Source organism: Primulina huaijiensis, chromosome 2 (assembly GCF_012295235.1).
Source record: "Primulina huaijiensis isolate GDHJ02 chromosome 2, ASM1229523v2, whole genome shotgun sequence".
Classification (NCBI taxonomy): Eukaryota; Viridiplantae; Streptophyta; class Magnoliopsida; order Lamiales; family Gesneriaceae; genus Primulina; species Primulina huaijiensis.
This window is the reverse complement of record NC_133307.1, coordinates 2,190,110-2,215,400: the sequence shown is the minus strand read 5'-3', so window position 1 is coordinate 2,215,400 and position 25,291 is coordinate 2,190,110. Positions and strand designations below refer to the sequence as shown.

The window sequence follows — 25,291 nt, the reverse complement described above, 5'->3', positions numbered from 1 at the left end:
CACTAGAGGTCATAATTTCGAGCTTCGAGACTCTTTGGAAATAGCAGTGGGTCAATCCAAGTGGGCTAAGGAAGAAGTGGATCGACGCACCATGGAGTTGTCTGAAGAACATCAAGCACGACTGAAGGATAAAAAGAAAATTGAAGAATCATGGACTACGATTATGCAGTTGTCCGAAAATAATCAAAGGCTGTCCAAGGAGGTGGACAAAGGGAAAGTGAAGAAGAAAGAACTCATCGAGAAGAATAAGGCAAACTGTGTGCATGCGATAAATGAGTTGAGTGAGGCTGTGGGAAAAATTATGTCCCAAATTGATGAGATTGCTGAGTTGAAATTGGAGAATCAAAATCTCCAGTGGCAGATTGAAGACTTGATGAACCCGGAGGAGGATCCCGAGGAGGAAGAAGCCCCACTCGACGTAGCCATGGGAAATGGAGAGATAGAATAGACGTCTATGATATCTAGCCTTAGAAAGTTTTACACATGTTGCACTTTTATTCCAGTACTAAACATTTGATTCAGTCTTGCTTTCAGTACCTTTGATTCCGCGTTTTGTTTTCAGTATCTTGTTTAAATTGGATGGTCACTTTGAAATTGGATATCAATAAAATAATTGCCTATTATCCAGTAATCCCAATCTTTACTCTACATTATTTACGATTCTTGTCTTCTTTAGAAATACGACAAACTCTTAGGAACTTGTTCACTTGTAGGAAATGGCCGGAAGACCTCCACGAAACAATCGCAACCCGCGATACGCAAACATTAACAACCGCAACGATAATAATGGAGATCCAAATGCTGACGGCAATCCACCTCCCAGAGTGGGCCTGAGCCAAGTAGATTTGATGGCTATAGCCACCATAGTGGCAACAACTATCCAGGGTTTGGGAAACTTCAATGGTAACGGTGATCAGCAGCCTCAACCACCACCGGCACAACATGGGATCAAGTATCATTATGAGTCCCTTCGTAAGAACCGTTGCCCAGTGTTCAAGGGAGACGTCGACCCTGAAAGTAGCCAGAATTGGTTAAAAAGCGTGGAAACCCAATTGCGACTGTTAGAGATACCCGAGGCACTCAAAGTAGAGGTGATAGTACCATTCCTGGAGGATAAGGCGAGCAAGTGGTGGGAAACAGTCTCACCTACTCTGACAACTGCCGGAGCAATTACCTGGCAACAATTCAGAGATGTCTTTCTCAAACATTTTTTCCCAGCAGAAGTCAGACTACAGAAACTGAGTGAATTTGAGAACTTCTCGCAAACTCCAGACATGTCAGTGGTAGATTACACCTCCCGATTCAATGACCTTGGAACTTATGCCCCGACAATCATGGCAGATGAAGTTCTGAAGATGCACAGATACAAGAAAGGATTGAGCAGTCGNACCACTTAAATAAATGTAAGTGTGCAATTTTATTTAATAATATCAAAAACAAAAGAAAACAAAGGAGAAAACCCACTTACGGATTTTGTTTGGCTTAAAACGCGATAGGGAGTGTAGGAAATCGGGCGATACTCGGACAACTCCTAGTCTCACTCTCGGGTGGCTCCTGGATAAACAATACGCGAGATAAAACTTGAAAACTAAGCTCCATCGATTAACTTTGAGAAATAAAGAACAAAGCACAGCTTACCACTCCAAGGAATGTAACCGAGAATTTATGAGTTGGTGGGGAGGATGAACTTGCTGCTGCACAGTTCAAAGATGAAAGAGGAGGCTTCGTAAATCTGTTGCAAGTGGGCTCCTACGGAAGCTTAAAAAAAATGGACAAAGGTTGGCTTACTGGGAAGCTTCGGAAGTGGTGGAATCTAGACTTCAAACCGCTGCGGCAAAGTTTCGAACTTGTGGCTGAAATCCGGCTTGAGAATTGACGGGAAATGCTAACAGAAAATTGGGCAACAGCTTGTTCGAACCGCCGCGGAAATCTCGAGATTCTGGATGAAGCTTTGGTCGCTGGAAAACTTTCGAGAAAGGGCAAGGAGGTGCTCGGAACTTGCAGGCTCTATATGGTGTGATCTCCCTCCTAGTTGGACACCATATAAATAGGCTGTATCACCCGGCTGAAGTGCCCATTCCATAATCCTCCTTCATCAGTGGTTGCGCTTTCCTCCAGCTGAACGTGGTCTTTTTCTTTTTTTTTTTTGTTCAGGATGCAAGTCCGAGAATCTTGCTGCATGATCAGGGAGTGATTTTGGCTTTCCTTAAGTTTGCAATGTAATCAGCCGCATGAAACTCCTCCAAGAATGGTGCACATACCTTCCTTCTCCAATACTGATGAACGGTCTGCACGGCTTTCACATACATAATTTCATTCGCTCCGAAATGGTAGATGACCCTGTAGATGTGTTTGATGAGTCATATGTCGAACTTACAGAAACCAGAAATTTTGACTTCATTGGCAATGTTGAATCTTCTCCTGGATGGGACACATGGAGGGAAAACTTAGCGCTGTCTATGTAACATAGTAACTGAGAAATGATGTTGTTCATGTATTTTTCTGTATTGGTGCTATTTTAGACAATATGTCAAAGGGTGACGATTTATGTTTTCTGTTGTGATTGACGTTTTATGTCCTTATATTTGTGATATCTAAAACTCGATGTTGTTTGTGTATTTTAATAATTTTATGTATGGTGGTTCCATTTTTCGACTAAAATAGTGTACATAAATAATTCTGCATTATACAGGGATTATTATAAATTGTTCTAGTCATCATGGATATCAGCTCACCTATTGCTACTGTAACCAGCACCGCTAAGAAATCTGAGAGAATTCGCCGAGTGTGGACACAGAAGGAGGATGAATTCCTCATTCAGGCACTTAAAGAATTAGTCAACGCTGAATGGAAGAGTGAAAATGGGTTTTGCTGCGGATACTTGACTGTGTTAGAGAAATCTATTGCTCAGGCTTTTCCAAACACCGATTTACGAGGGAACCCACATATTAACTCAAAGACACATGTCTGGAAAAAGACTCATGGTTCTTTGTTAACAATGCTTAACAGGAGTGGAATTGGCTAGAATGAAACAGAGAAGAGGATTGAAGCAACTGACGAAACGTGGGATTCATTTGTGAAGGTAATCATCTGTTGTACATCTCTTCGGGTTGCATTGTTTATTTACTACATAACTAGGTACAGTGTGCATATCCATTGTTTTTGTCAATTAAAATTAATTTTTGTACACTATTTAATCTGTAATATACAAACATGCTGATAGCAGTGTTCGTACGTGGCATTACAAAACATGGCCCTATTTTCCCGATTGGTGCGAAATATTTGGAAATGACCGTGCAACGGGACAACATGCTGAGAGCTTTGCCGAAGCCCTTCAAGGAATACTGAACATGACTGATGATAATGATATTGTGCCCGAAGACAAAATTGGACCGAATACTCTCTTCCAGGATACTGAGGAAGCAGGTGAATCCATGGGTGTCAAATGCTCCTTCCGTGAACAAAGTTGGTAGTAAATCAAAGAACACTAGGAAACGGAAAAAGCATTCAGAAGGTGAGCAGCTATTCATCTATGCCATTAACAATTTCACTGAGATGTCAAGATCTACAATGAACGAATTTGTGAAGCGAATTGGCGTTGAGTATGATACACTGAACGCAACCAAAGATGTGTTTGATGTGCTAGAATCAATCCTCGAACTTAGTGAAGATGATATTGTTGTTGTTGCTGCATTGCTAGTAGAAAATCCAAAGCAACAGAATTTGTTGTTTAAAGCTCCTCAACATGCAAGGCTAAATTTGGTTCGAAGGCTACTTAAGGAAGACTGAACTAAGAAGAACGTAGTTCAAATAACATTTCATACATTCCACTTGACGAAGGTTCTGAAATGGGAATAAATTGTTTTGTATTTTGTTCATCTACCTATTACAATATGTTTTTTGTTTGTTGAATGGTCTAGTTAGTTGCTTTGGTACTCTCTTTCAAAAACTTTGGCATATTTTGTACATGAAACGATTGTGGCATTGTATGACTTTCTCTATTTTTTCTTATCGAAATATGATGAAATTGCACTATTAGTTTACTTTATTTTTCAATTGTTCACATTGAAAAAAAAATTTGCACTTGATATTTAATGTTTTGGAACCAGTAACATTAACTTGGGAGAGTATGTACAATTGTTGGAACAAAAACAAAATCATTGTTACCTATATACACAACAGCATTACGGACCATTGCACCCAAGACAAGTTGGTGAAAACCAACAACAAAAAAGGTTCCAAAACTAATTATCTTACCACGGATGCAGCATTTAGCCACTACAGTTTATAGCACATTTTGATTCTTTGTAGCATTTCATTTCTACCGATTCTGTCTTAGCCAATGCCGCATGAACGTGCTCATTTGTACCATTATCATCTGCATCATTAATCACTTTCAGCCCTTCAAGATCATTAAGCATCTTAGGTTTCTTACCCTTGTGTTGTAGTGATGAGGAATCTTCAATCCTGTTGGCAGAGAGTAAACCATTGACAGCAGTAGGTGGAACAATTTCATCCACTTTGGTTGTTGTTGGAGGCTTAGGTGTTGGGAAAGCTAATATGACATCTCCATCGGTTTTCAGATCATTCTCATCGTCCGATGAAATTAGTATGATATCGATTTCAGCTTCATCGTCACTTGATATAAGCTCAATAACATTTGGTAATACATCTTTATAAGTGCTATTCACCGACTCCTCAGATGATAAATCCAAATCTCTAGACATATTTCCTTCAACTAAAATACTGGTGTTTACAAAAAGCTTACATGTCCGAGTACCAAAGAAAGAATGAGTTAAATAGAAGTAGTACATGTATTTATGATGGTACACCTACTACCAATATTGCAATGTCCATCTAATCTCTTCCCACTAGCAGGGTTTGACAACTAATATTTATTGTAATGTCCCATCTCTATTGGAAGCAGAGAAATATTAAATACGTTGCAGCATCAAATGGAGAAGCATTAAATTTGCTTTAAAATTGATCCATGAAATCAACACAAGCCATATTGATACAAAATACAAAAGAAGGGACGCTGATTTGCTTGCATTGTCCTAAAATACAAAATGTAAAAACCAAAAACTAAGTGTCATACCTAACACTGCATCATTCTACATGAAAATGAATGATACAACATACATGTACAATTATAAGAGATCATACACATATTTATAATTATCTTACTTTGACAAAATAACACACAATAGTAAAAATAAGAGGAACACACTTACGAAATAACAAGTGCACCCGAAACAGCAACAAATATCATCTGATGAAATAGGCATGGGCTTCAAGACCATTTTCTCACTGTCTCCGGTTGCTTCTTTTACGTCACCAGCATGTACAACAAATTCTTTTATGGGGGCGATTGATTCTTTCTTTCTTGGGTAACAATCTTGAGTAAATGAGTGTTCCTGCGTGGAGAGACCTTTGTGATTGATACATGTTTGCTTCGTACCACTGCTAGAGCCACTAGTATATTCCATTGACATGCTATTTTTGTGTATCACATCATTTCCTTGATACTGGTCATACTAGATGAATTTGTTCCGATGGTTAAGAGATGCAGGACATATGTAGTAAAATTCCGCCGGACGAGTGGATCGATCACCAGCTTTCCGTAAGATCATCAACCCATTGCCACACTGGCATTCAGGTGTAGGCTTTGTCTCCATAACAACTAAGCATTGAACACATTAACTCACAATACAGAATAAAAACATGTAATTAATTAAATATCTTTTCTTGTAATCATGGAAGATGTAGTCAGCTACTGAAATATACCTATTTACAAGCACAAAAATTAGGTTTTTATCTGAACACAATATCAAGGTTACATACGGTATGAAATTACAAATATGAGTGATCGTACGTCGGCGATAGATCAGAGCATAATGAAATTAAGCAAGATTACAACAATAACATATAATCATAATAAGATGCGAAACAAAGGGACACTCAATCTAAACCGGCATTTGGGGTTTTATTTGAAGAAAATAGAATAATATAACCGATTGTTAAGTACAAATTGTTCACTAACCTTTTTAGCCGACCAAATGCTTGCCTTTGCAGAGAAAAGCGTTTGGTATTTGGGAGAGGAATATGATTTCAGAAGGTGTGGAGAGAAACACGTTTCAGAAGTTTGTACGCTACTGGTGTGGAGAGAAATATGATTTCAGAAGGTGAAAAAAAGATCAAATATAATAAATTTAATAAAGAGAAAGGGCTTTTTGGGTATTACCCATTTTGTGTACCATTCCATTATAAAACTGAGAAGAATACCAAACATAATATATATTATCCATTATGCAATAATTATCCACAAGTTTAACTTTACTTATCATTCTTACTAAATTTATTTAATTATACCATACAATAAACCAAACGGTGCCTTAGAGTATGAGTTGCAATATACTAGATACCATGTAGTGCTAGAAGGATATAGTGACACTAATTTGATTTTCGACACCAAAGACTCTAAATCAACTTTGACTATGTTTTTAGCATTGGTTGTCATGCCCCGAAACTCGGGATTGACACCGACGTCGTTTAACAATCACACAATTGAAAACAAGCAGTCTCGTAGTACAGTGTAAACCGAAACCAGTTTATAACTCATAATTCAATGTAATAACAACTGTCTTTATAATACCGAAATCCAAACAAATAGTAAATAATGCGGAAACGTCTTACAATTCATTAAATCACAAAATCCGAAATAAAATTTATTATTGGTCTTGCACATCACCAGCCCCAAAAGTGTTCTGATTCCTCCTCCTCGAGTTCCTCCTCGGATTTCTCTGGGAAAAGTTGTAAGAGAGGTGAGTATTTTGGGAAATACTCAGCAAGTGGGGGCTATTCGAGCGCAACATAAAAATATTTACACAATTTTGAAAATGACATATAAACATAGACATATCATGCTTTTCATAACATTTTATCATATTCATATCATAACAGCACTGCGATTTTTCCACCTTCGATGGTTTACTGATATCAGTTCCTAAGTTTTGATCCTCTAAGGGGACGAGGCCATAAAACGGTTCTATCCCATCGTGAAGGGCCATATGTTGGAATTCCACCCATTTTCAGGGAATCCTCACAGTTCCAACACATAGCGTACCAAAATTTAAAAAAAAACGCAGAGACAGAACGATGGTGCTCGACCGAATTTTCAAAAAAACGAACGCATGCATAACCGAAAATTTAACCATTTAAAATAACCCACTTACCTTAAATTCTAGAGAAAAAAAAACGTGAAAAGAAGAGGGGTTTCTTGCACTGGAAATTTCGAATTTATTTCTTTGGCGGCTTGTCTGCGACAGCGCTTCGCTACTCTAGAAAATCCTAAGGAGACTAGAGAGGGAGAACTCGAAAATTTGGAGTGAATTGTGGTGTGAATTTCGAGATACTAGGCCCTCCTATTTATAGGGGTTGGCTGCTATCGTGGTCGAGAGTTATAGTTGCATTTGAACTCTGAATCAAATTTTCATCTAGATCATGATCTATCCGCTATCTATGTTCGAAATCTAAATCTTCTATCCCACTAAATTTCGAAATTATAAAATATATACACTATTGAATTCGAATTCTAGGGATCTTATTATTCTTTGCTTGATTTTTTATCCCGATATCTCAGTATCGACTCAAATCTTAGATCTTTATCTGCTTATATTCCAAATTCCTTATTTAATTTCTTGGATTGTGATAGATTTATTCATCCCAAAATTTCAAGTTGCAAAATAATTAATACCATCTTAATTTCGAGCTTCATAATTCTGCACACGATAAAATTATCTACACAACTTAGATAACCTTGTAAAAATCTTATATTCTGAATAATGATATTAATATCCAAGATTACACAATCCTAGTACAATCAAATTACTAAAAGATATTATCACGATTGTACAAAATCCCGGGTTTTACATCGGTGGTGGCACAGTCTCTCGAAAGTCATCAAAACAAACTTGCATCGTTATATCTACAATGGAATCTGAATTTATAGTACTAGATAAAGTCGCAGAAGAAGCAGAACGACTTCACAAATTTTTAGAGGATATTACTTATTGGACCAGCTAGACCAGTGCCTTCAATAATGATATACTGTGATAGTCAGTCTGCAATTACAATGACGCAAAATAGTATGTATATTGGTAAGTTTTGTCCTATTCGTCGAAGACACAATACCGTGCAAAAATTGATCTCAAGTGAAATTATCACTATTGATTATCTCAAATCAAAAGATAACTTAGCGGATCCGCTTACGAAAGCCTTGAATATAGATTAAGCGTATAGCTTGTCAAAAAGAATGAATTTAAAACCTACAAAATAAAGTTTTCATAGTGTTAACTCAACCTTGTTGATTGGATATCCCAATATCTAATTAGTTCAACGAGACAACTAAATTATGAGAACTTGTACTAGCACTTGGAATTACTTCTTTCTCATTCCTAGGACGAAGAGTATTGTTTTCAACAAATGTAGTGAGTATATTTTTGTACTTTTAATGGTTCCTTCGCTTATAAAAACACGGAGTAGTAGAATAATCTTAAAAAAGAAGACCACATATGTAAGTGCGGATGAACCGCCTCAACGAAATACTTATGAAGCCAAGATGTATTTTATGACCAAATTGGACAAAACTGGAAAAACCAAAATGAAATTATAGGAAAGTTATCGTGTATATATTGTTTTTTGATTTTACATAAACCACCACGAAGTTCAAGATATAATGTTTACTTCGCGACCTAGTAAATCTGATAGTACTCTGGTAAGGAATGTTCAAAGGCAAAAGCTACTTATTCCATGCAATAATGTTTCCATGTAATCTCTCTTTCGACATCACGTACATTCTTGTATTAATCTCATTAATGTGAGGATTGTTGAAATGTTTTTAAACTTAATGAATATAATTTAGGCAAAGAAAAATACAAAAAAATCTCGAACGAAAAACCATGAATGAAACATGTGCCTGAGGAAAAGCGTTCGAGCGCCCAAAAGAGGCGCTGGCCTGGAAATTTCCAGGCCTTAGGAAAGGTGCCTGGGAACCCAACTGCACAGGAAGGACTCTGAGACTCCCATTTTAGGTGGCTCAGCGTTGCAGGTGCGGTCTAGGATTCTTAACAGACGAAAAAGAAATTCCCAATTTTCGATTCAAACCCTAACCCTAAGCCCATTCAATTTCCGATTTTCTCTCTGTCACCTCATCCGACGATTTCACCGGCCCTGCCACCGTCACCCATGGAAGGATGACCATTACCAACCACTCCTTGCACACACACACACATCGCCATGCAAATGGTCGGAAATTGAAAATCATCCCGAAGATTGCACAGAAGCAACGATCAAATTTTCCCATATTCAAGCCATATGATGATGATTCACGGTCGGGTCTTAGTGTCATCGTGATGGGGACATCCGGGCGACCGTTTCCCTTCCACAGCCACTCCCCGATCGGCTAGAAATAGAGCGAGCGATGGCCATATCTGAAGCAGAAAATCGAGTAGAACAAAGGTTCGATTTTGTGGCCAATTTGAGGACTTAATGTTCTAACCACCAGTGGTGTACGATCCTCCCGAAGTGGGCTTTCGGTAGGTGGGTCCAATTGCCAGATTTGGGTTCCGGACGACGGCCTGTGATGTTGATTTAAAAATTAAGGTTTTTGTCTATTTTTTATGAATTTCGAAAATTGCACAAAATAGCAAAATTAAATTTTCAAAATTTTTTCTTAATCGTATCAAGACGAAGGTAAAAATTGCTCTAATATCAAATGTAAGAAATTCATTCATGTTTAAACTTAATAACATCGTACTGAATGTGGAAAAATAGATCGATTGTTTTATCCAGCCATTGAATATGAAGAATGCTATGAACACCTCATTTGAATTTCTTCAAGTTGTTTGAGAATCTTCTAAATACTCCAAACTTCAAAATTAATGGTTTTGTGTAACTTTTGGTGTGTATGTTTAGAAATCACAAATACTACTATTTATAGAAAACTTGTACCATGATCGATTAAGTTTAAATCTTTACACATCTAAATCTTTACAGACAAGTAGATAACATAAAATTTGTGCATAATTAAATCTTATAATTATGTGCCACTAAAAAGAATAAGATTTTATAACTTGATAAATCTTTTTCAACAGATTACGCCATCACGATTCTTGATAGGCATTGTTTGGAAACAATTGGATTGTCACTATATCTAAACGATGGTCGGAACTCCACGCCTCCAACAATAAGGCCGCTTTTCAAAAAGTTCCAACTCTTCTCGAACAGCCGAGCCTCCACCTCCCCGTTTTCTCCTTGACCAATGTAAAATCTTCCCATTTCTACCTCCATCCACCCGTCATCTCTCTTGACCACAGTCGAGCCTCTCCTGTTCTCCTCTGGGTCAAAGTGCACGATACAGGCTCGTTTTTCAGCATCTTTTTCGGTCTCATCGTTAATGAACCGGACCATTGCCTTGGCTGATTCAAGACCCTTCAGTTTTTTGGCTAGTTTGTATATTAGATGGGCTTCATACGTTCTCCTTTGGGGAAAGACCTGTGATCGGATCTTGCAGCGGATATCCAGCCACCATACTGCTTGAAGCTCTGCCACATCTAAGAATCTGTCACTACTTGGGGGGGAAAATAAGCAGAATTAGATGTTGGAACAGTAATTTTTTAAATGAACAACTTATTATGTTTTGAAAATATACAAAACATAATTTTTAGGAAATTCAGGAATTTATAAATTGGAATACTTTTACATGAAATGGCATTTTACTCAAATAACCACACTAAGGCATGCATTTTGTGCTTATCGTTAGTAAATTGGGAAAGACCTATTTTTCATCAGTAATCCTAATTCTTATCGTTAGAATATAAAATATTGTTCAGGATATTGTTCAGGACACACCTCATGTGAAATCAAGCTTTTGGAACAAGCAGTTTCAGGGGTCAGTATAAAGTCTTCCCGCTAAATCCTGGGACGAGGTCTCGGGTTTGGGACGAGGTCTAGGCATTCAAGGCGTGCATTTTGTGCTTTCTAGTTTACATGTGTGGGATGCATTAATTATAAACAAATGGTTCAACTACCTCAAATGAGCTCGAAAATTTGGGAATAGCAGTTTCAATATGGAATCAGAACACAGGGTCAAAGGTTCAAAACTCCTGGTTTGCAAGGACACATGCATTTCTTTAAGTTGTTCATTGATGCCTTTTTGCCTAATACCCAACTAACTTGCATATGTACGTTTTGGATATTGTTTTCGGGCATACATTCTCCGGTATAAACATCTAGATATGAGTTAAATCAATAACTTCTGTTTGAACCACATCCAACAATCTTGAACTTTTGGCACAGCCAGTTTCAGCAATTCAGAATCATTGAAAAAAGAGGGATTGATTTTTCTATCAAAAGTTCTTGGTGAATCTTAGCTTTCCACACCCCCCCCCCTCTCCCTACATCCCTATCTCATACATGCAATATTTGAGTCGATGGACAACCTTTAGAATTCTTCCAATATCTCCCAAAGAAAATATTGAATTGAATCGTTAAACAAATATGATTGTCCTTGTTTCTGTTTATGCTAGGTTCTAACAAATTACTATACCGTGCTTCTGTCTAAGGATTAGTCTCACACTTTCACAAATTTTCCAAACCAGAATTCTTATGCTATGTTAAGAGAAATGGATCTCTTATGATCATAATTTTTATTCCTAATTTTAATTCTGAATGTACTTCTTAGTGGGAATTAAGTTTCTTTAAATCATTTCAAATTTTAAAAAATTCTATTCCAAGAAAAAGTGAAAACACAAATCTAACATAAGATATCAACTAGAACCTGGAATCAGTTTGAGTTGTCCATTTCCAAGATTGAGAATCTTCAACTGATGAAATTTCAAGTCCTCTAGCTCCAACCACATAACAACTCTTTCCAGTTCTTTGGTCCACAAAGACTCTCTGTTTCAAAGCTCGATAAATTTGCACTTGCATTAGTCATAATATACGACGGGGAACCTAGAAAACCAAGGGAGAGGGGCTAGACGATCCAAAACGTAACTACTTGCAAAACTCGGTATATTTGAAAAATTACACGTAAAATTTTAATCTTTTCCATATATATAAGAGGGGTGATCACACCTTTCGTTCGGCGTCCACCCTGCATATATTAACAAAATACTGAAACAACACGAAAAATTCGACGAATTTTGTTTGTTAGAAAGGACGTCTATCTAAGAGGTTTGTCATGATTGAAGCAATGATAGCATCGACTCAAATTTTAACAAAAATCAAACCATTGATCATTTTCTTCTTGAATGTTACAAAAAAATTGCTTAAGATTTATGTTTAAAAAAAAAAAAACTAAATGATATAGTTTTAGGAGATCAATGTATATGTTATAGTAAACCCTTCATTTAAATGAATAGAAGTGTTGAAAATTGGAGAAAGAGGAAGGAGATGAGCCAGTAACACAAGGATGTCACCATCAGTCAAAAACTTTTAAAATTTAATGTGAGTTGTTGAGAAAAACTTCCAGAAATTACATTAAAAAAATATAAATTTTGGATTTTGGTAGACAACTTTCAATTTTTTTAAAGTTTTGTGCTATTTTGTCAAAACAAAAACTTGAAATCGGAAATACTGACGTGATATTAAAAAATATTATCACGACATTTACTCATTTGTCTGATTTCTAATCAAAAATTGAACTAAAAAATACAAAAAATTTAAAGTTAGTGTATCAAAACAATATTTGAAAAGTTTGTGGAATTAAAACTAAAAAATAATATTCTTATCTCGACTAAACTCGAAATCGACCTAAGTTAGGGGTGTCAAATTTGGGTGGGTTCGGGTCAGATTGAAATTGAAATTGACCAACCCGAAGATTATGAACCCAAATCCAAATCAACCCTGTTAAGTTAAACACGTAATAATAATAATAAAATATTATATAAATATATAATAAGTATGTTTTGTGATTTTAAATATTTAAATTTAATTTTAGAAATTACGTAAACTATTAATTATTTTATAAAATAAATAATTATTTAAAATATGTAAATATTTCATAAAATAAATATCACATGATAAAAATTAATGAGATTAATAACAATAAAAAAATATTTAAACATGTCCAAATAGATTTCAATAAATTATTTTAATAATAAATATTTGATCAAATATTTTTATTTACAAATAAATTTATAAATTTAAAACTAAGTTGGTAGAAAATTTAAAATTTTCTTAATATAAAAAAATTAACAATTCTTTAAAAAATCAATAATTTAAAAAATAAATATTGTACGTTGAAAATTTATTATATCAAAGTTACCTCTCAAACTCTTTGAGCAGATATGGATCGTACTTGGAACGAAAAAAGGACTTACCAGAGGCTCTGATCTCGCCATTGTTTCATGATCATTCGGGTTAACAGCGGGGAACTCGAATGTCTGACTGAAAGAAAATGACCCATTAACGATGGGAGAATTGTAGGCAGAACTAGCCCGGAAACTGGATGACGCAGAACTGATATAGCTGACGGACTCCATTGAAGGCCTCATAGCAATTCGCCTGTTCTCCTCGTCGCGCATCACTGCTCGCACCAATCTCTCCCAGTTATCGTAGTTTTGAGACATGATTAATTCTCAGCTCAGCAAATGGGCCTCTAGATTCTTGAAGTCTCAAGTTGATTTCAGCAAAAAAATTTGGAGATTGTACAAGGGTTAGAAGATCTGCTTTTGGAAGATGAAATCAAGTTTGTAAGCGCAAGTGAATATGTTCAACGTAAGAAGAAAATTCAGGGAATTTTGGGGGAAAGAGAGGTATGGTCGACAAAGCAACTACGTGTGGCTTTTGGTTTATTAAATTTCTATGTAATTATGTTAATTGAATTTTTAAAATATTATTCTTGAATTTTTATTGTATATTATATTTTATTTTTATTAGATAAAATTAATTTTTTTAGTTAAATTAGGATGGGAAAAATAAGAAACATAGATTTGATAACCATGAACAGTAAAGATATACCTTGATAGTGTGGGTGATAAAACATAGATTATTTTTATTTTAATTGGGTAATAATATTGATTATTTTAGTATTTAATTATTTTCATGATTATTATCAATTCAAACAACTTTTTGTAGTGTAGATAATTTGAGTATTATATATAAAGAGACATAAAAATGCCATTGTCACCTTTTTTAACTTAATTTTTGACTGAATAATGATTGAGTTACTGTTGTTGTCAAATATAATATCCTTTTTTTTACCTAAAATTAATTTAGAATGTATAATTAATAATAAAACAAAAAACTTACTACTTCATCTGATAAAAATAAAATTTAAGCTCAACTCAAAAAGGAAACCGATGTACTCAAACTCAGTCAAAACTGAGGTTGAATCGTTTTAATCGAGCTACTCGTGAGCTATTTATGATTAATGTAATTCACATGCAGCCTATCAAATAAAATATGAAGTGTATTAATAATTCTCAGTGAAAATTAATTAAGATGTATAAGTTGATTGTAACGAGTGTTTTTTGGAAATTAAGAAATATCATATCAGTTGGGAATAAATGCAATTATAAGACGCAATGTCTGAGTATAAATACGCACATTAATATTAGATATTTTATTTAAAATAATGAGTCAAGAAAGATGATCATAATTTAGGCTTTTGCATTTCTTTCTTTTTTTTTTATATATCTTAAACCAATCCTCGACCTTGACTCCAACTTTAGAACAAAGACTGTCAAAGTGGATCCTGATTCGAAGTGTTTAAATTCTGGTTTTAGAAAGTTGGTTCCTCCTGTTTTGGTTCAGACACACTCAAGTACCAAACATAAACACTAACTCGAAGCCAGAACTATATAAAACCAATCCTTTAAGTCTGTTTCTAAAATGTAAGTTATCAAACCAACTGCGGTTTGCCATATTGTGTGGCTATCATGTTTCTGTGTAAGTTCTCTATAACAACATCAAGCTAAAAAAAATCACAATCAATGTTTCACAATTCGAATCAAATGCCTCTTCGGTATGTTTTGGTCAATCTCCGGTGATATATTTGTGCCCAAAAACAATGTTCGCTTTGTTTACTCAGAATATGTTAAAGTCTAGAGGTTTTTCTTCGGTTTACCAGCAGATACCCGTCTGGTCACAGAACGCATGGTGACGAATTCTTCTGCAGCAGATGGATGTATGCCAACCTGAACGAAAATGACAAGTTAGCGACGTGTGGCTAATGGAGAGATTTGTCAAAGAATCCATAACAAAATCATCAAATCATCAGAAGTATGTATTCATTTCAAAACTGCATGGGACAACAATGGATAAATCAACCAAATCACCGCATTTCCATTGTTGTGTAACATTGTTATCGTCATCAGATCACCACATTTCATTTGTGGTACAGTGTGACACCAAGTCACCAACAACAATTGTCGTTCGCATAAACCTCCCAGTCCCTCGATGCTTCTTGCCTAACCTTGCACCGGGAGTTCGCTATGTGTCACAATTCGAAAACTGTACTACATATACCAACTAGAATAATTCCTACTCACACCCATTTAGTAAAATTGTAGTGAGCCGCATCACCCTTATTCTAGAAGGATTTGGAAACAGGGACATGTGAGAAAGGGGGAATATAGTGCAAAGGGGAAAAGGTTATGGCATTGGGTCAATTTTCATTTTATCAGTACTAGGGAGAGGAGAGATTGTTCTCTTGTACAAAGTAAAAACTCGGGGAATAGATTCATACAATGCCATTATATTCCAGTATATTGCTTGAATCTTTTGTTCTTCATTACTGTTAGCATTGTAGCTATTCTGTGGTTGAAACAAAAATCAATACTTCTCTGTCGAGCAATGGAATGGTTACTTGAAGTATTTGAACTTGAAAACTACAAATATTGGACATCCTAAAGTATCGGATAAAGCTCGTGCTTATCTATAAAGGTTCATAGTAATTATTTATGCAAGGAAAATAAACATAAAAGTTACCGTATTCTATTAATTTTTCACTGTGAGGTGCTGATTCTTGTTGGCTCTTGAACAGAACTAGATGGAAAACAAGCAGAAAAAGGATCTCCTATAAAGTTGGTTAAACTTACAGTACTATCAAATTGCTCTTTGGTAGCTCCACATTTGATTGCAATGGCAATTCCCTGCAACGAAACACCAAAAAGTTAACAGTAATTCAGAAACGAACAACACGATGGGATCAACATTGAGTTCCAATGGTGAGAGTAAAGTTGGAAACATTGAACACTGTCCATCATTTTCCCTAATATATGGCGGTGATTGAAAAGAAAATTCGGACTAGATGTCAAAAATTTCTTGCGCAAGTTAAAGACAATCGAAGAAAGTAGAGGGAAAAAGGAACAAAATTAAATTGATGTCAAAGATGATGAAGCTGACAGTAGCCAGCTTCGGGCTAACTGGGATGAAGAACTAAACTATATGGTTGATACAGAAAAGGGAAAGCTTCCCACGTTTTCATGTCTTACCTTTCTCAGGTTTAACATGATACGTCAGTGAACGTAAACAACGTAACCTAAATTAAACTTTATCTGCACTTGTTTCGAGAAATAAAAGAACCGAAGTCTCTCATTCACAGCAAATTTACTCAACGATACATACAAAAAGCACGAATAAGATCACGAAATATATTATTCGCAAATTTTTTTTTAAAAAAAAGGAGATTTCAACTTTCAATCTTAAACATGATTTGGTGACGGTAAATTAATCAAGAGCACGCAGTGGAAAACAAACTCCAATTGGATATCACATATTTATCATGATGATCTATAAAGAGGATTCAGCCAAATTAAAACCTGCATGATTTCAGGTGCATCCGGGCCACACATGGATGCTCCAAGAACTTTATCAGTCTCAGCATCCACAATAAGTTTCATAATCGTCTTCTCTAGCCGTCTACACGATGGAAGAGCCGGATATCATTTTTATAACTATGACACTATTATAAAATGCATTCCAAATCCAAGAGAACTGAATGATGTAAACTCTTTAGTTTCTGAAGTGTAAACAAAACATAAAATTTTCACCACCAAGCATCAATAAATCATTGGATACATTATGTGCTCCTGGATGAAAATAAGGCAGCTATTTCATAGTTACGATTTAGATCAATTCAACTGTCAAAACTAAACAATATAATTTGAATCAGATTTTACATTATTAAGATTATAATGTATTTCTAATAATAATTTACTGAAATTCAGTCACAGAACAGATATTCTATCTTATTTATCTAACAAAACTTCCAAATGAATAGGTGATGATTGTATTCTAATCTATGACATATTAACGGAAGCTATTATATCGTGGATGCAGGTTCTCATAGCTGAATCATGTAAATCTGGAGTCATTTTGGTATTTCTTTCATTATATTTAATACTGCTTAAAAATTACATTACCAACAAGATGAATTAGTAGGCCATTCAGGAGACAATTTACCTTTGTCGAGTATCAAAATAATTTTTAACACATTTTTTAAAAAACAATCTTTTTTAACACAAAAAACCAACGCCAAAAAGACATACCCAGACACGGTGTTCTTCATTGGGTTAAACGTTGATGTGAAAACCAAAACATCACCATTTGCTTGCTCTATTGCCTGCTCCTCACTTAGACCGACAACAGATAGAGGTGGTATGCTGAAAAGAAACACAAAATGCAATTTTGAACATCATACAATTGATCATTAACCAAATATACAAGCACAATGTACTATCCACGATGTTTCATGCAACAATCGGTAAGGCAACAGTAAACTGCATTGGAATGGATGCAACTGATGGTATCATTATCACATCTTCATAGGTAAAATCAGATATAGATGAGTCACGACAAAATTTTAATACAAAATCTCATGCACCCGAAAAAGATGAAGAAAGGATAAAAAAATAAAGAATGAAATATGTGGCCAGGGAAAGATGGTAGTACCAGAACACAGCACAAGGAACATTGTCATGATCAGGTTTAGTAGGCTGTCCACCAAAAACAGTTTTCTGGAAGGAACAGTTTGGTGAAAAATGAAATAATGAACTATAAATCACGCCTATCCAACCTTATTTGGAGAAAAAATTCAGAGAAAAGCATTGACAGTTTAGAAAAAGCATACAGCAAAACAGGTTCCTTCCATTAAGGCAACAGGGGTGAGGTTCATTCTGTTCGTAACATCACCAATGGCCCATATGCTAGGTAGGTTGGTACGAGAGTATGCATCAACCTGGGATTGTAAAGGGTAAGTAAAACTCTGAACACCTCAAATAAATACGATTATGTATCGTGCAATCAACAATATCAAAATATCAAGCAAAAGGAAATACTCAGTAAATGAAGTAGGGGGGAAAACAAGAAAAGCCTCTCCATAAAAACTGCATGGACTCAACTTAGCCATTCACTGAGTTCATGGACTGATGGAGCATATAAAAGACATGCATACAACGATTTTCAGTACCACTCGGACTAATACAATTCAGACCTAACATGATCCATGCTTTCAAAATAAGATATTTGAGTTTTAAACATTTCATCACTCAGAAGTTCACTGACTGTTTACCCTTTTATAAGAAACCATGAAAAGAATATGGAAGAAAATTCGATAGATCCCAACCAACCTTAACGGCTCCTGTCTTTTTGTCGAGCTCAACACCGACAGATTCCAGGTTTAGCCTCTTTGTATTAGGGGCCCTTCCTGTAATTAATGAGAAAACTATAATCGTCAACCTCTCATCAAGAGACATAGGTGAAGGAAAATATGTAGACATGTCCAAAAGTTCAACAAATCAAGAGAACAATACATGGAGGGATATTTAAGAAATAAAAGAAACACTACACAGAGACAAAAGTAGTTACTCAATATGTCTTTTGGTCAACCAGATAATATTTTATTATTTATTACATGTGTTGTAAATTGGGAAAGACCTATTTTTGGAATTAATTTCTATAAAATATTAGTGATAATTATAGCACACAATACTGAAGTATCACATTGAAAAAATAAATTATCAGTCGTAAAAGTAACGAATAGTTAAAGGCTTTAATGGAAGAACACAGAAATAGATAGATAAATGTCGATATTCTAAATAACAAAATTAAATGCATAATTCTTTTATCAAGGGCTGGGAGGTGTATGTAATATTTAAATATAGTTGAGTTTTTTTTATTAATATGACAAACTTTGGGGGAGACATATATAATTAACCCTATATAACATTAGTTATAAAAAGTCGATAGATATATTTAACTATATAGTGTAATTAATTACATGGTGTTTAGTGCGTAGGTTGAGTGTGGATTGAGCAATCAATGATATCTTTCCAATCACACCGATCAGTACTATAAAACACATCAAAAGATTAAATATTAATATACTAAAAAATTTAGTATCCCATACCATCATTGGATTGAGTGGTATTTACGAAAATGAAAAAAAAAATCAAATAGACAAAAACTAGACATATTAAGATATTAATTATTAATACACCATAAAGAGACTATATATATAGTAGAGATATTGACAAATAGATAAATGAACATGTGTCACATATCTCAGAATGACTACAAAAACTTGCTTTTAACTTTTGGAGATAGCAAATATGCTAACTAAGTTTGTGAAATTCATGTGTCAAAAGCATAAAACTGAACTATGATGATCAATCTAGGAAAAAAATACGATCTAAAAAATAAAGCATATTGCATCTGCAACTTATATTATGGACATGTAGTCAAGTTTATTATAAATCAAATTGAGTAAATTAAGGATAACTGTTAAACTTTTGTGCATGATCCCATAGAAGAGAGAACATTGTTCCTAAACTACCGGCAAATTCATCATTAGCATGAAGCATAACAATAAAAATAGATATTCTGGTTCAAATTAAAGAGAATATATCACATCTAGTCTTATTCAGTGGCACTTGCAAAAAATTACCAGTGGCAAGGAGTACCACATCTGCAATCAACTCTTCACCATGGTCAGTGCGAACTTTTATTCCATTATCTGTCTTCACCAGCTGCATCACCAAATCAAAGTGGCAAATGTTTAAAGAAAATGCGTGTGCTGTGATGCCAAACAGAACAGAAGGAACCAAAAGATGGAGCATAAAAATAGCAATACAATAGTTTCTTTTTTCATCTGCTTTCTATATATACACATGAAAAAATATACATATATCTATATATATTTATGGTATAGAAACATGTTTTTGTTCAATTAAACAAAGAAAGAAAGGGAGAACCTCAGTTATAGATGTCCTGGGATGCAAGTTCACACCCCTGCCTTCAAGATTTCTTGCAACCACTGCTCGCATCTCATCATCAAAACCTCTGAGAAAAGTTTATAGAGGGATCACGTGAGACTTAATGAATCCGTTAAAATGTCCACGGACCATATGCTATTGTTTTCCATATCAACAATTTGTAGTGTACAAAATCTATGCATATAAATACTAACCACACAAATGTCTTAATCTATGTAGATAGCCACCATATAAATGTCTTAATCTATGTACATAGCCATGAATATAGTCAAATCTCAGAGGCTCCTCCGACAAGAGGAAGCTAGAAAATTAAAAGGTGAAAGAGTTTATAACCTTAACGGAAGCTCTTTTCTGAAACATAAATCCACGATTGCACCCATTCCTCGCCAGATCGAAGCAAACTCCACAGCAATGTACCTATTTTAAATAGAAGTACAAGTCACTTGAAATCCTAATCATCCAAAATGGATTAAGAATACAAAGCACGAAAAGAAAAGGATACCCTCCCCCATAAACAATTGCTCGTTTAGGTAACTCTTCCAAGCTTAATGCCTCGTCGGAAGTTATTGCCAGTTCCTAAACGTACCACATATATTCATATAAGACACAAAATTTGAAGGAGAAAATCGAATAATTTCAATAATATAACCAAGAGAAAATTACCCAAAAATTGAAATTTGGACTAAAGACAAATTGTATACTATATATTGTACGATTGCCAGGTATATTTATCTACTAAAAAATTTTATATGCAGGTAAGTCGTGAATGCAAGGCCAAAGAACTGGTGTTTATTAAAAATGAAACTGATATATATGTAATAGTTCAACTTTACAAAATGCACACATAGTCACATACCTGTCCTGGAATGCCTGGACGTTGAGCACGACTTCCAGTGGCAATCAAAATGTGTTTTGCTGAATAACTTATTTTGGTGCCATCCAATTGGATCACTTCAACTTCATTCGGACCAACAACTTTTCCCTCTCCTTCAAATAATTTGACTCCAGCATTTGCAAGTAACCGCTTATAGACTCCATTTAATCTGACTATTTCCTCTGTCTGCATATTAAAAATTAAAGGAGATAAAACAATTTCAAATATAAAAAATTATACTAGTAAATGTATCATCAGGCAAGCCATCAATTTAAATAGTTCTAGCAAAAGCAGCTGATCAATCAATCAATTAAAATAACATGTACAACAAAGGTGTATATTCTCCATTTCCATAAACTTAGTAAGTAGGAAAAAATGGTGGAGCATTTACTTGACAAACAAAAGAAACAACTGAAAAACCTTTATTACAATAGATTCAACTCAACAATAATTGGTATCAAAATATCCGGAGTTCAACATGACACAAAATCTGGGTGGGTATTACTGAATCATGATTACAAGATCTCATCCCTCCTACTAAATGAAATAATGCTTAAGAGAATCCACAATTTTATTTACCCAAAGGATCAAACTAGGAAATCAGAATATCAAGTGATCACGATGAGATTCAATAGGATCTAACAATCATAAATTGATAGATGTCAATTTCTGATTAAATAAGAACTCTATCTGGCACTTTGTCTTTTGTTAGTCACTAGATTAGAAAACTAGATTATCAGCACATTATCCATATGCTGTAGAATCATATTAAAAAATGGTTGCATGAGGGGAAGCTAGTGAGTTTGAAGTATAATCGACCTAATGAATATGAAAGAACAATGTGAAATAACCTTTTTATGCAAAAGTTTCTTCCAGTTGAAATCAACTCTCTCGTTTACTTCCCACCCATAATTCCTTGCATCCTGCAAAACAATGGATCTCAAATACTCAATCAAATTATGTCGAATAGTCCAACTAATTTGTCTACCGGAAACCAATTGGTTTCTCAAAACTAAAGTTCTTTATTCGAGTTCATGGCCATGTTAAAAAATACGAATGTTTTTTTACATTATATATGTCATGAAGTTGCTGAAAAGAAGGTTAAAGGGCTTCAAATGGATCTAATTATGACTAAATACATGATTGTTTTACAATATTATGGAAACTTCCCCTTCTTTATGAGATAAAATCATATTTTCTTAAATTTCAAAAAAAAAATAGAGAAATACTTATTTTTAAGTAATCATTCAAGTCTCGTCAGTTTGTAACAAACATTTTGATGTAAAGAGCACAAAGAAAAATAGAAAGACGTTCACAGCCACCAGTTATCATATATTCGCATAATTAAGTCACATTCTTACCTCCAGTTCAGGCCCAAAGGAAGCACCATAGACCAAAATCTTTTTAGGAACGCAACCACGGATTACACACCTGAAACATGAATAGCATTATTTTCTCAGCTTCAATTCAATCTGTTTATTCCATAATTGTCGTCAAGTGGGAAACCTTATATCAGCATCACTACCGAAACAAAAACATAGAGCATCCCAGGGCTTAAGGAAAAAGGGTTGAGATATATCATCAAACACAGTTTCAAGGGAACTACGAGGGGAAAATGTAGGAAAATAAACTACACTTAATATAGACAAATTTACAATGACAAATGTGAAGTGAATAATGTATGATGTAAAGGAGATGCAGTGCTCATGACCTAATGTTGCTAAAAATTCCAGACTTACGTTCCACCAACTCCTCCAACTTCTTCAGAGCTGATAGGATGAAATGGAAGCTCGCATATCCCAACCTGATGACACAAAATTTCTTCAATCAAATTTTATAGCAAGAACATCGAAGACAACCAAAAGCATGATTACTACTCAATGAAAAATAGACCTAACTCTCAAATTTACTACTCATAATCTATATAAAAACAACTGATGCTATATGGTGCAAAAGCAAAAATACTCAAAAGGATTAGCTAGTAGATCTTTTCAACTTAATTATTTCAACGGATGCACTGATTAGGTATTTGTAGTTTCAGATACTTCAACAGTACATTAATGAACAAGATCGTAGATCTATAAAAAGTTACAAATGTATAAACTCAGAGCGACATTAGTCGATTCTTATACCTTAGCCCCATTTTGAGCCGAAAATCGTGAAGCACGGACGCCACCACTTCCTGCCCCAATCACAAACAAATCAAAATCATAATGAATCTCCTGTTCACTGGTCTTATCCAGCTCCCCATCAATAAGCATCTTCCTTGCCATTATAAGAATACTGTTTACAAATACACAAATAAGTAATGTTGGAAAACTTATGATGCTGTAAAACATAAGAATCTAATCACAAATTTGTTCCTCCAAAATAAATTAAGATAAAATCGATGACATCTCTTTCCTACGAATAATTGATCACTTAACTCTAAAATAAATAAGAAAAGATGCAAGTTTCAGTACACTTCAAAAACCATGATAAAAATATATTATTCAAATGGTTGTCAATCACGAATTAATTTTGGCAAAGCCCATTTACCTAAAGATCACCAAAGTGACAAAAATTCACAACTTTGTGCAAAGAACAAACAACAGAAAGCTAAAAACGGATTACTCCACTCAAATATCTCTTTCTTTTTCATAAGGTTTATTCATTTCTTCCATACTTTCTGGGAATTTTTTTGCAAAGAAATTATGAAAAGAATCAAGCTTGATTTGATATTTTTTCCCGGTAAATCAAAGCATAGCCCATCCGCTTAAATATCCACAAATAGAGAGAAAAATCATAAGTTCATACTGAAAAATGGCTAAAAAGTATCACTCGACTCAGATATCCCTGTATTTTTCTCTAATGTTACTCCTAGAAGAAAAGAAATCATGGAAGGAAATGAAGAAAAGAATCAGCACATGTAACAGTTCAATAAAGGGTACCTAGATTGAAAATCAACTTAAAGAAATTTCAAGATCCAGCAGAGAACATACGAATTAAAAATTAAGTATTAGAAGTTTCAAGATGGGATTTTGATTACTTTTCTCTTCTAGAACTGAATATGTGTAGGGTTTGAATGAAATGCGAACGTTGATTGAAAATGAAGGCCAAGGACGTGTTCGATTTGTCAAGGTAAAATGGGTTGATTTTGTTGACAATAGAAATATTAAATTCTTTTTTATATTTACAATAGAAATATTAAATAACCATATCTTGAATAATTATACAAGAAATAAAAGTAAAAAGAAGCCGCGACTCATGTATCAGGTTTGTTCAACCCAACCCATATAGATAATATCTCAAAATCATTGAGAATTTGATATGTATCAAAATTTATTACATTAATTAACATATATGTCAACTTCTTGATAATTTGGTAGAGTCGAACAAACCCGTCTATCAAATCAGACATTGAAAATAGACATTAAAGTAAAAGAAGGTTTTGAATAATATAAAAATATATATAATTATTGTATATTTTTATCAGATACAAGTTTCAAACTTTGGGCCCAAATTTTTAATTTTTTAAATTATGTAATTTAATAAATATAATTTTTTATTATTTAAATAAAAAATTATAATATTATTACTATTATTCTAAAAAAATTATCGTGCATCAGGTTTGAAACTTATATTTAAAAAATTATGAAATAATTATTATATTTTGTATGATTCAAACAAATATGTAATAATAGTAATAATGTTATAATTTTTTTTATTCAAATCATATAAATAAAACATATTTACAAAATTACAGACTAAAATAATTTAAAACTTAGTGGTCGAGATTTAAAACCTATATTTGAGTTAAATAATGTAGTATATATATAACTATTCTATATTAAATTAAATATAGGTTTGAAATAGATGGCCACTAAGTTTTAAATTATATTATAATGTATTTTAGTAAATAAAATTATTTTTACATTATTTGAATAAAAAATTAAATATTATTATTATTATTATTATTAATTTATTTTATATAACTAGTTATTTTTATCAAAAAGATAATTAATTGAACAAAATATAGAATAATTATATTTTTATATTATTGAAATAAGACAAATGTGTATTTAAGTAAAATACTTCAAAATATAATTAATTGGTTGTTGTTTTTTCTATATCTAACAATAGAGATGGAGATACT

General features: G+C 34.0%; 2 protein-coding genes across 7 annotated transcripts; both read right to left on the bottom strand.

Moving 5' to 3' along the window:
* Nucleotides 1-10,043: 10,043 nt before the first annotated feature.
* Nucleotides 10,044-13,861, bottom strand: LOC140963764 (putative F-box protein PP2-B12). 3 transcript variants are annotated; one of them, XM_073423157.1, is made up of 3 exons: nt 13,386-13,861; nt 11,840-11,958; nt 10,044-10,630 (listed from the first exon to the last, which is right to left on the bottom strand). In XM_073423157.1, exons 1-3 carry the CDS (start codon nt 13,632-13,634, stop codon nt 10,156-10,158), a joined length of 843 nt encoding a protein of 280 aa, XP_073279258.1. In that variant the 5' UTR covers nt 13,635-13,861; the 3' UTR covers nt 10,044-10,155. The 3 variants fall into 3 exon arrangements, with proteins under 3 accessions (XP_073279258.1, XP_073279273.1, XP_073279266.1); XM_073423172.1 differs by having other exon boundaries at nt 10,044-10,621; XM_073423165.1 differs by having other exon boundaries at nt 10,045-10,627; nt 13,386-13,858.
* A 979-nt stretch (nt 13,862-14,840) lies between these two features.
* On the bottom strand, nt 14,841-24,297 carry LOC140963739 (glutathione reductase, chloroplastic). 4 transcript variants are annotated; one of them, XM_073423139.1, is made up of 17 exons: nt 24,185-24,297; nt 23,289-23,439; nt 22,896-22,960; nt 22,518-22,587; nt 22,008-22,079; nt 21,139-21,342; nt 20,785-20,858; nt 20,616-20,699; nt 20,262-20,349; nt 19,955-20,036; nt 18,639-18,715; nt 18,140-18,247; nt 17,962-18,026; nt 17,559-17,672; nt 16,830-16,929; nt 16,107-16,160; nt 14,841-15,203 (listed from the first exon to the last, which is right to left on the bottom strand). In XM_073423139.1, the coding sequence occupies exons 2-17, from the start codon at nt 23,427-23,429 to the stop codon at nt 15,111-15,113; spliced, it is 1,491 nt and encodes a 496-aa protein (XP_073279240.1). In that variant the 5' UTR covers nt 23,430-23,439; nt 24,185-24,297; the 3' UTR covers nt 14,841-15,110. The 4 variants fall into 4 exon arrangements, with proteins under 4 accessions (XP_073279240.1, XP_073279232.1, XP_073279224.1 ...); XM_073423131.1 differs by having other exon boundaries at nt 24,138-24,293; XM_073423123.1 differs by having other exon boundaries at nt 24,087-24,291.
* Between the last annotated feature and the right edge of the window lie 994 nt (nt 24,298-25,291).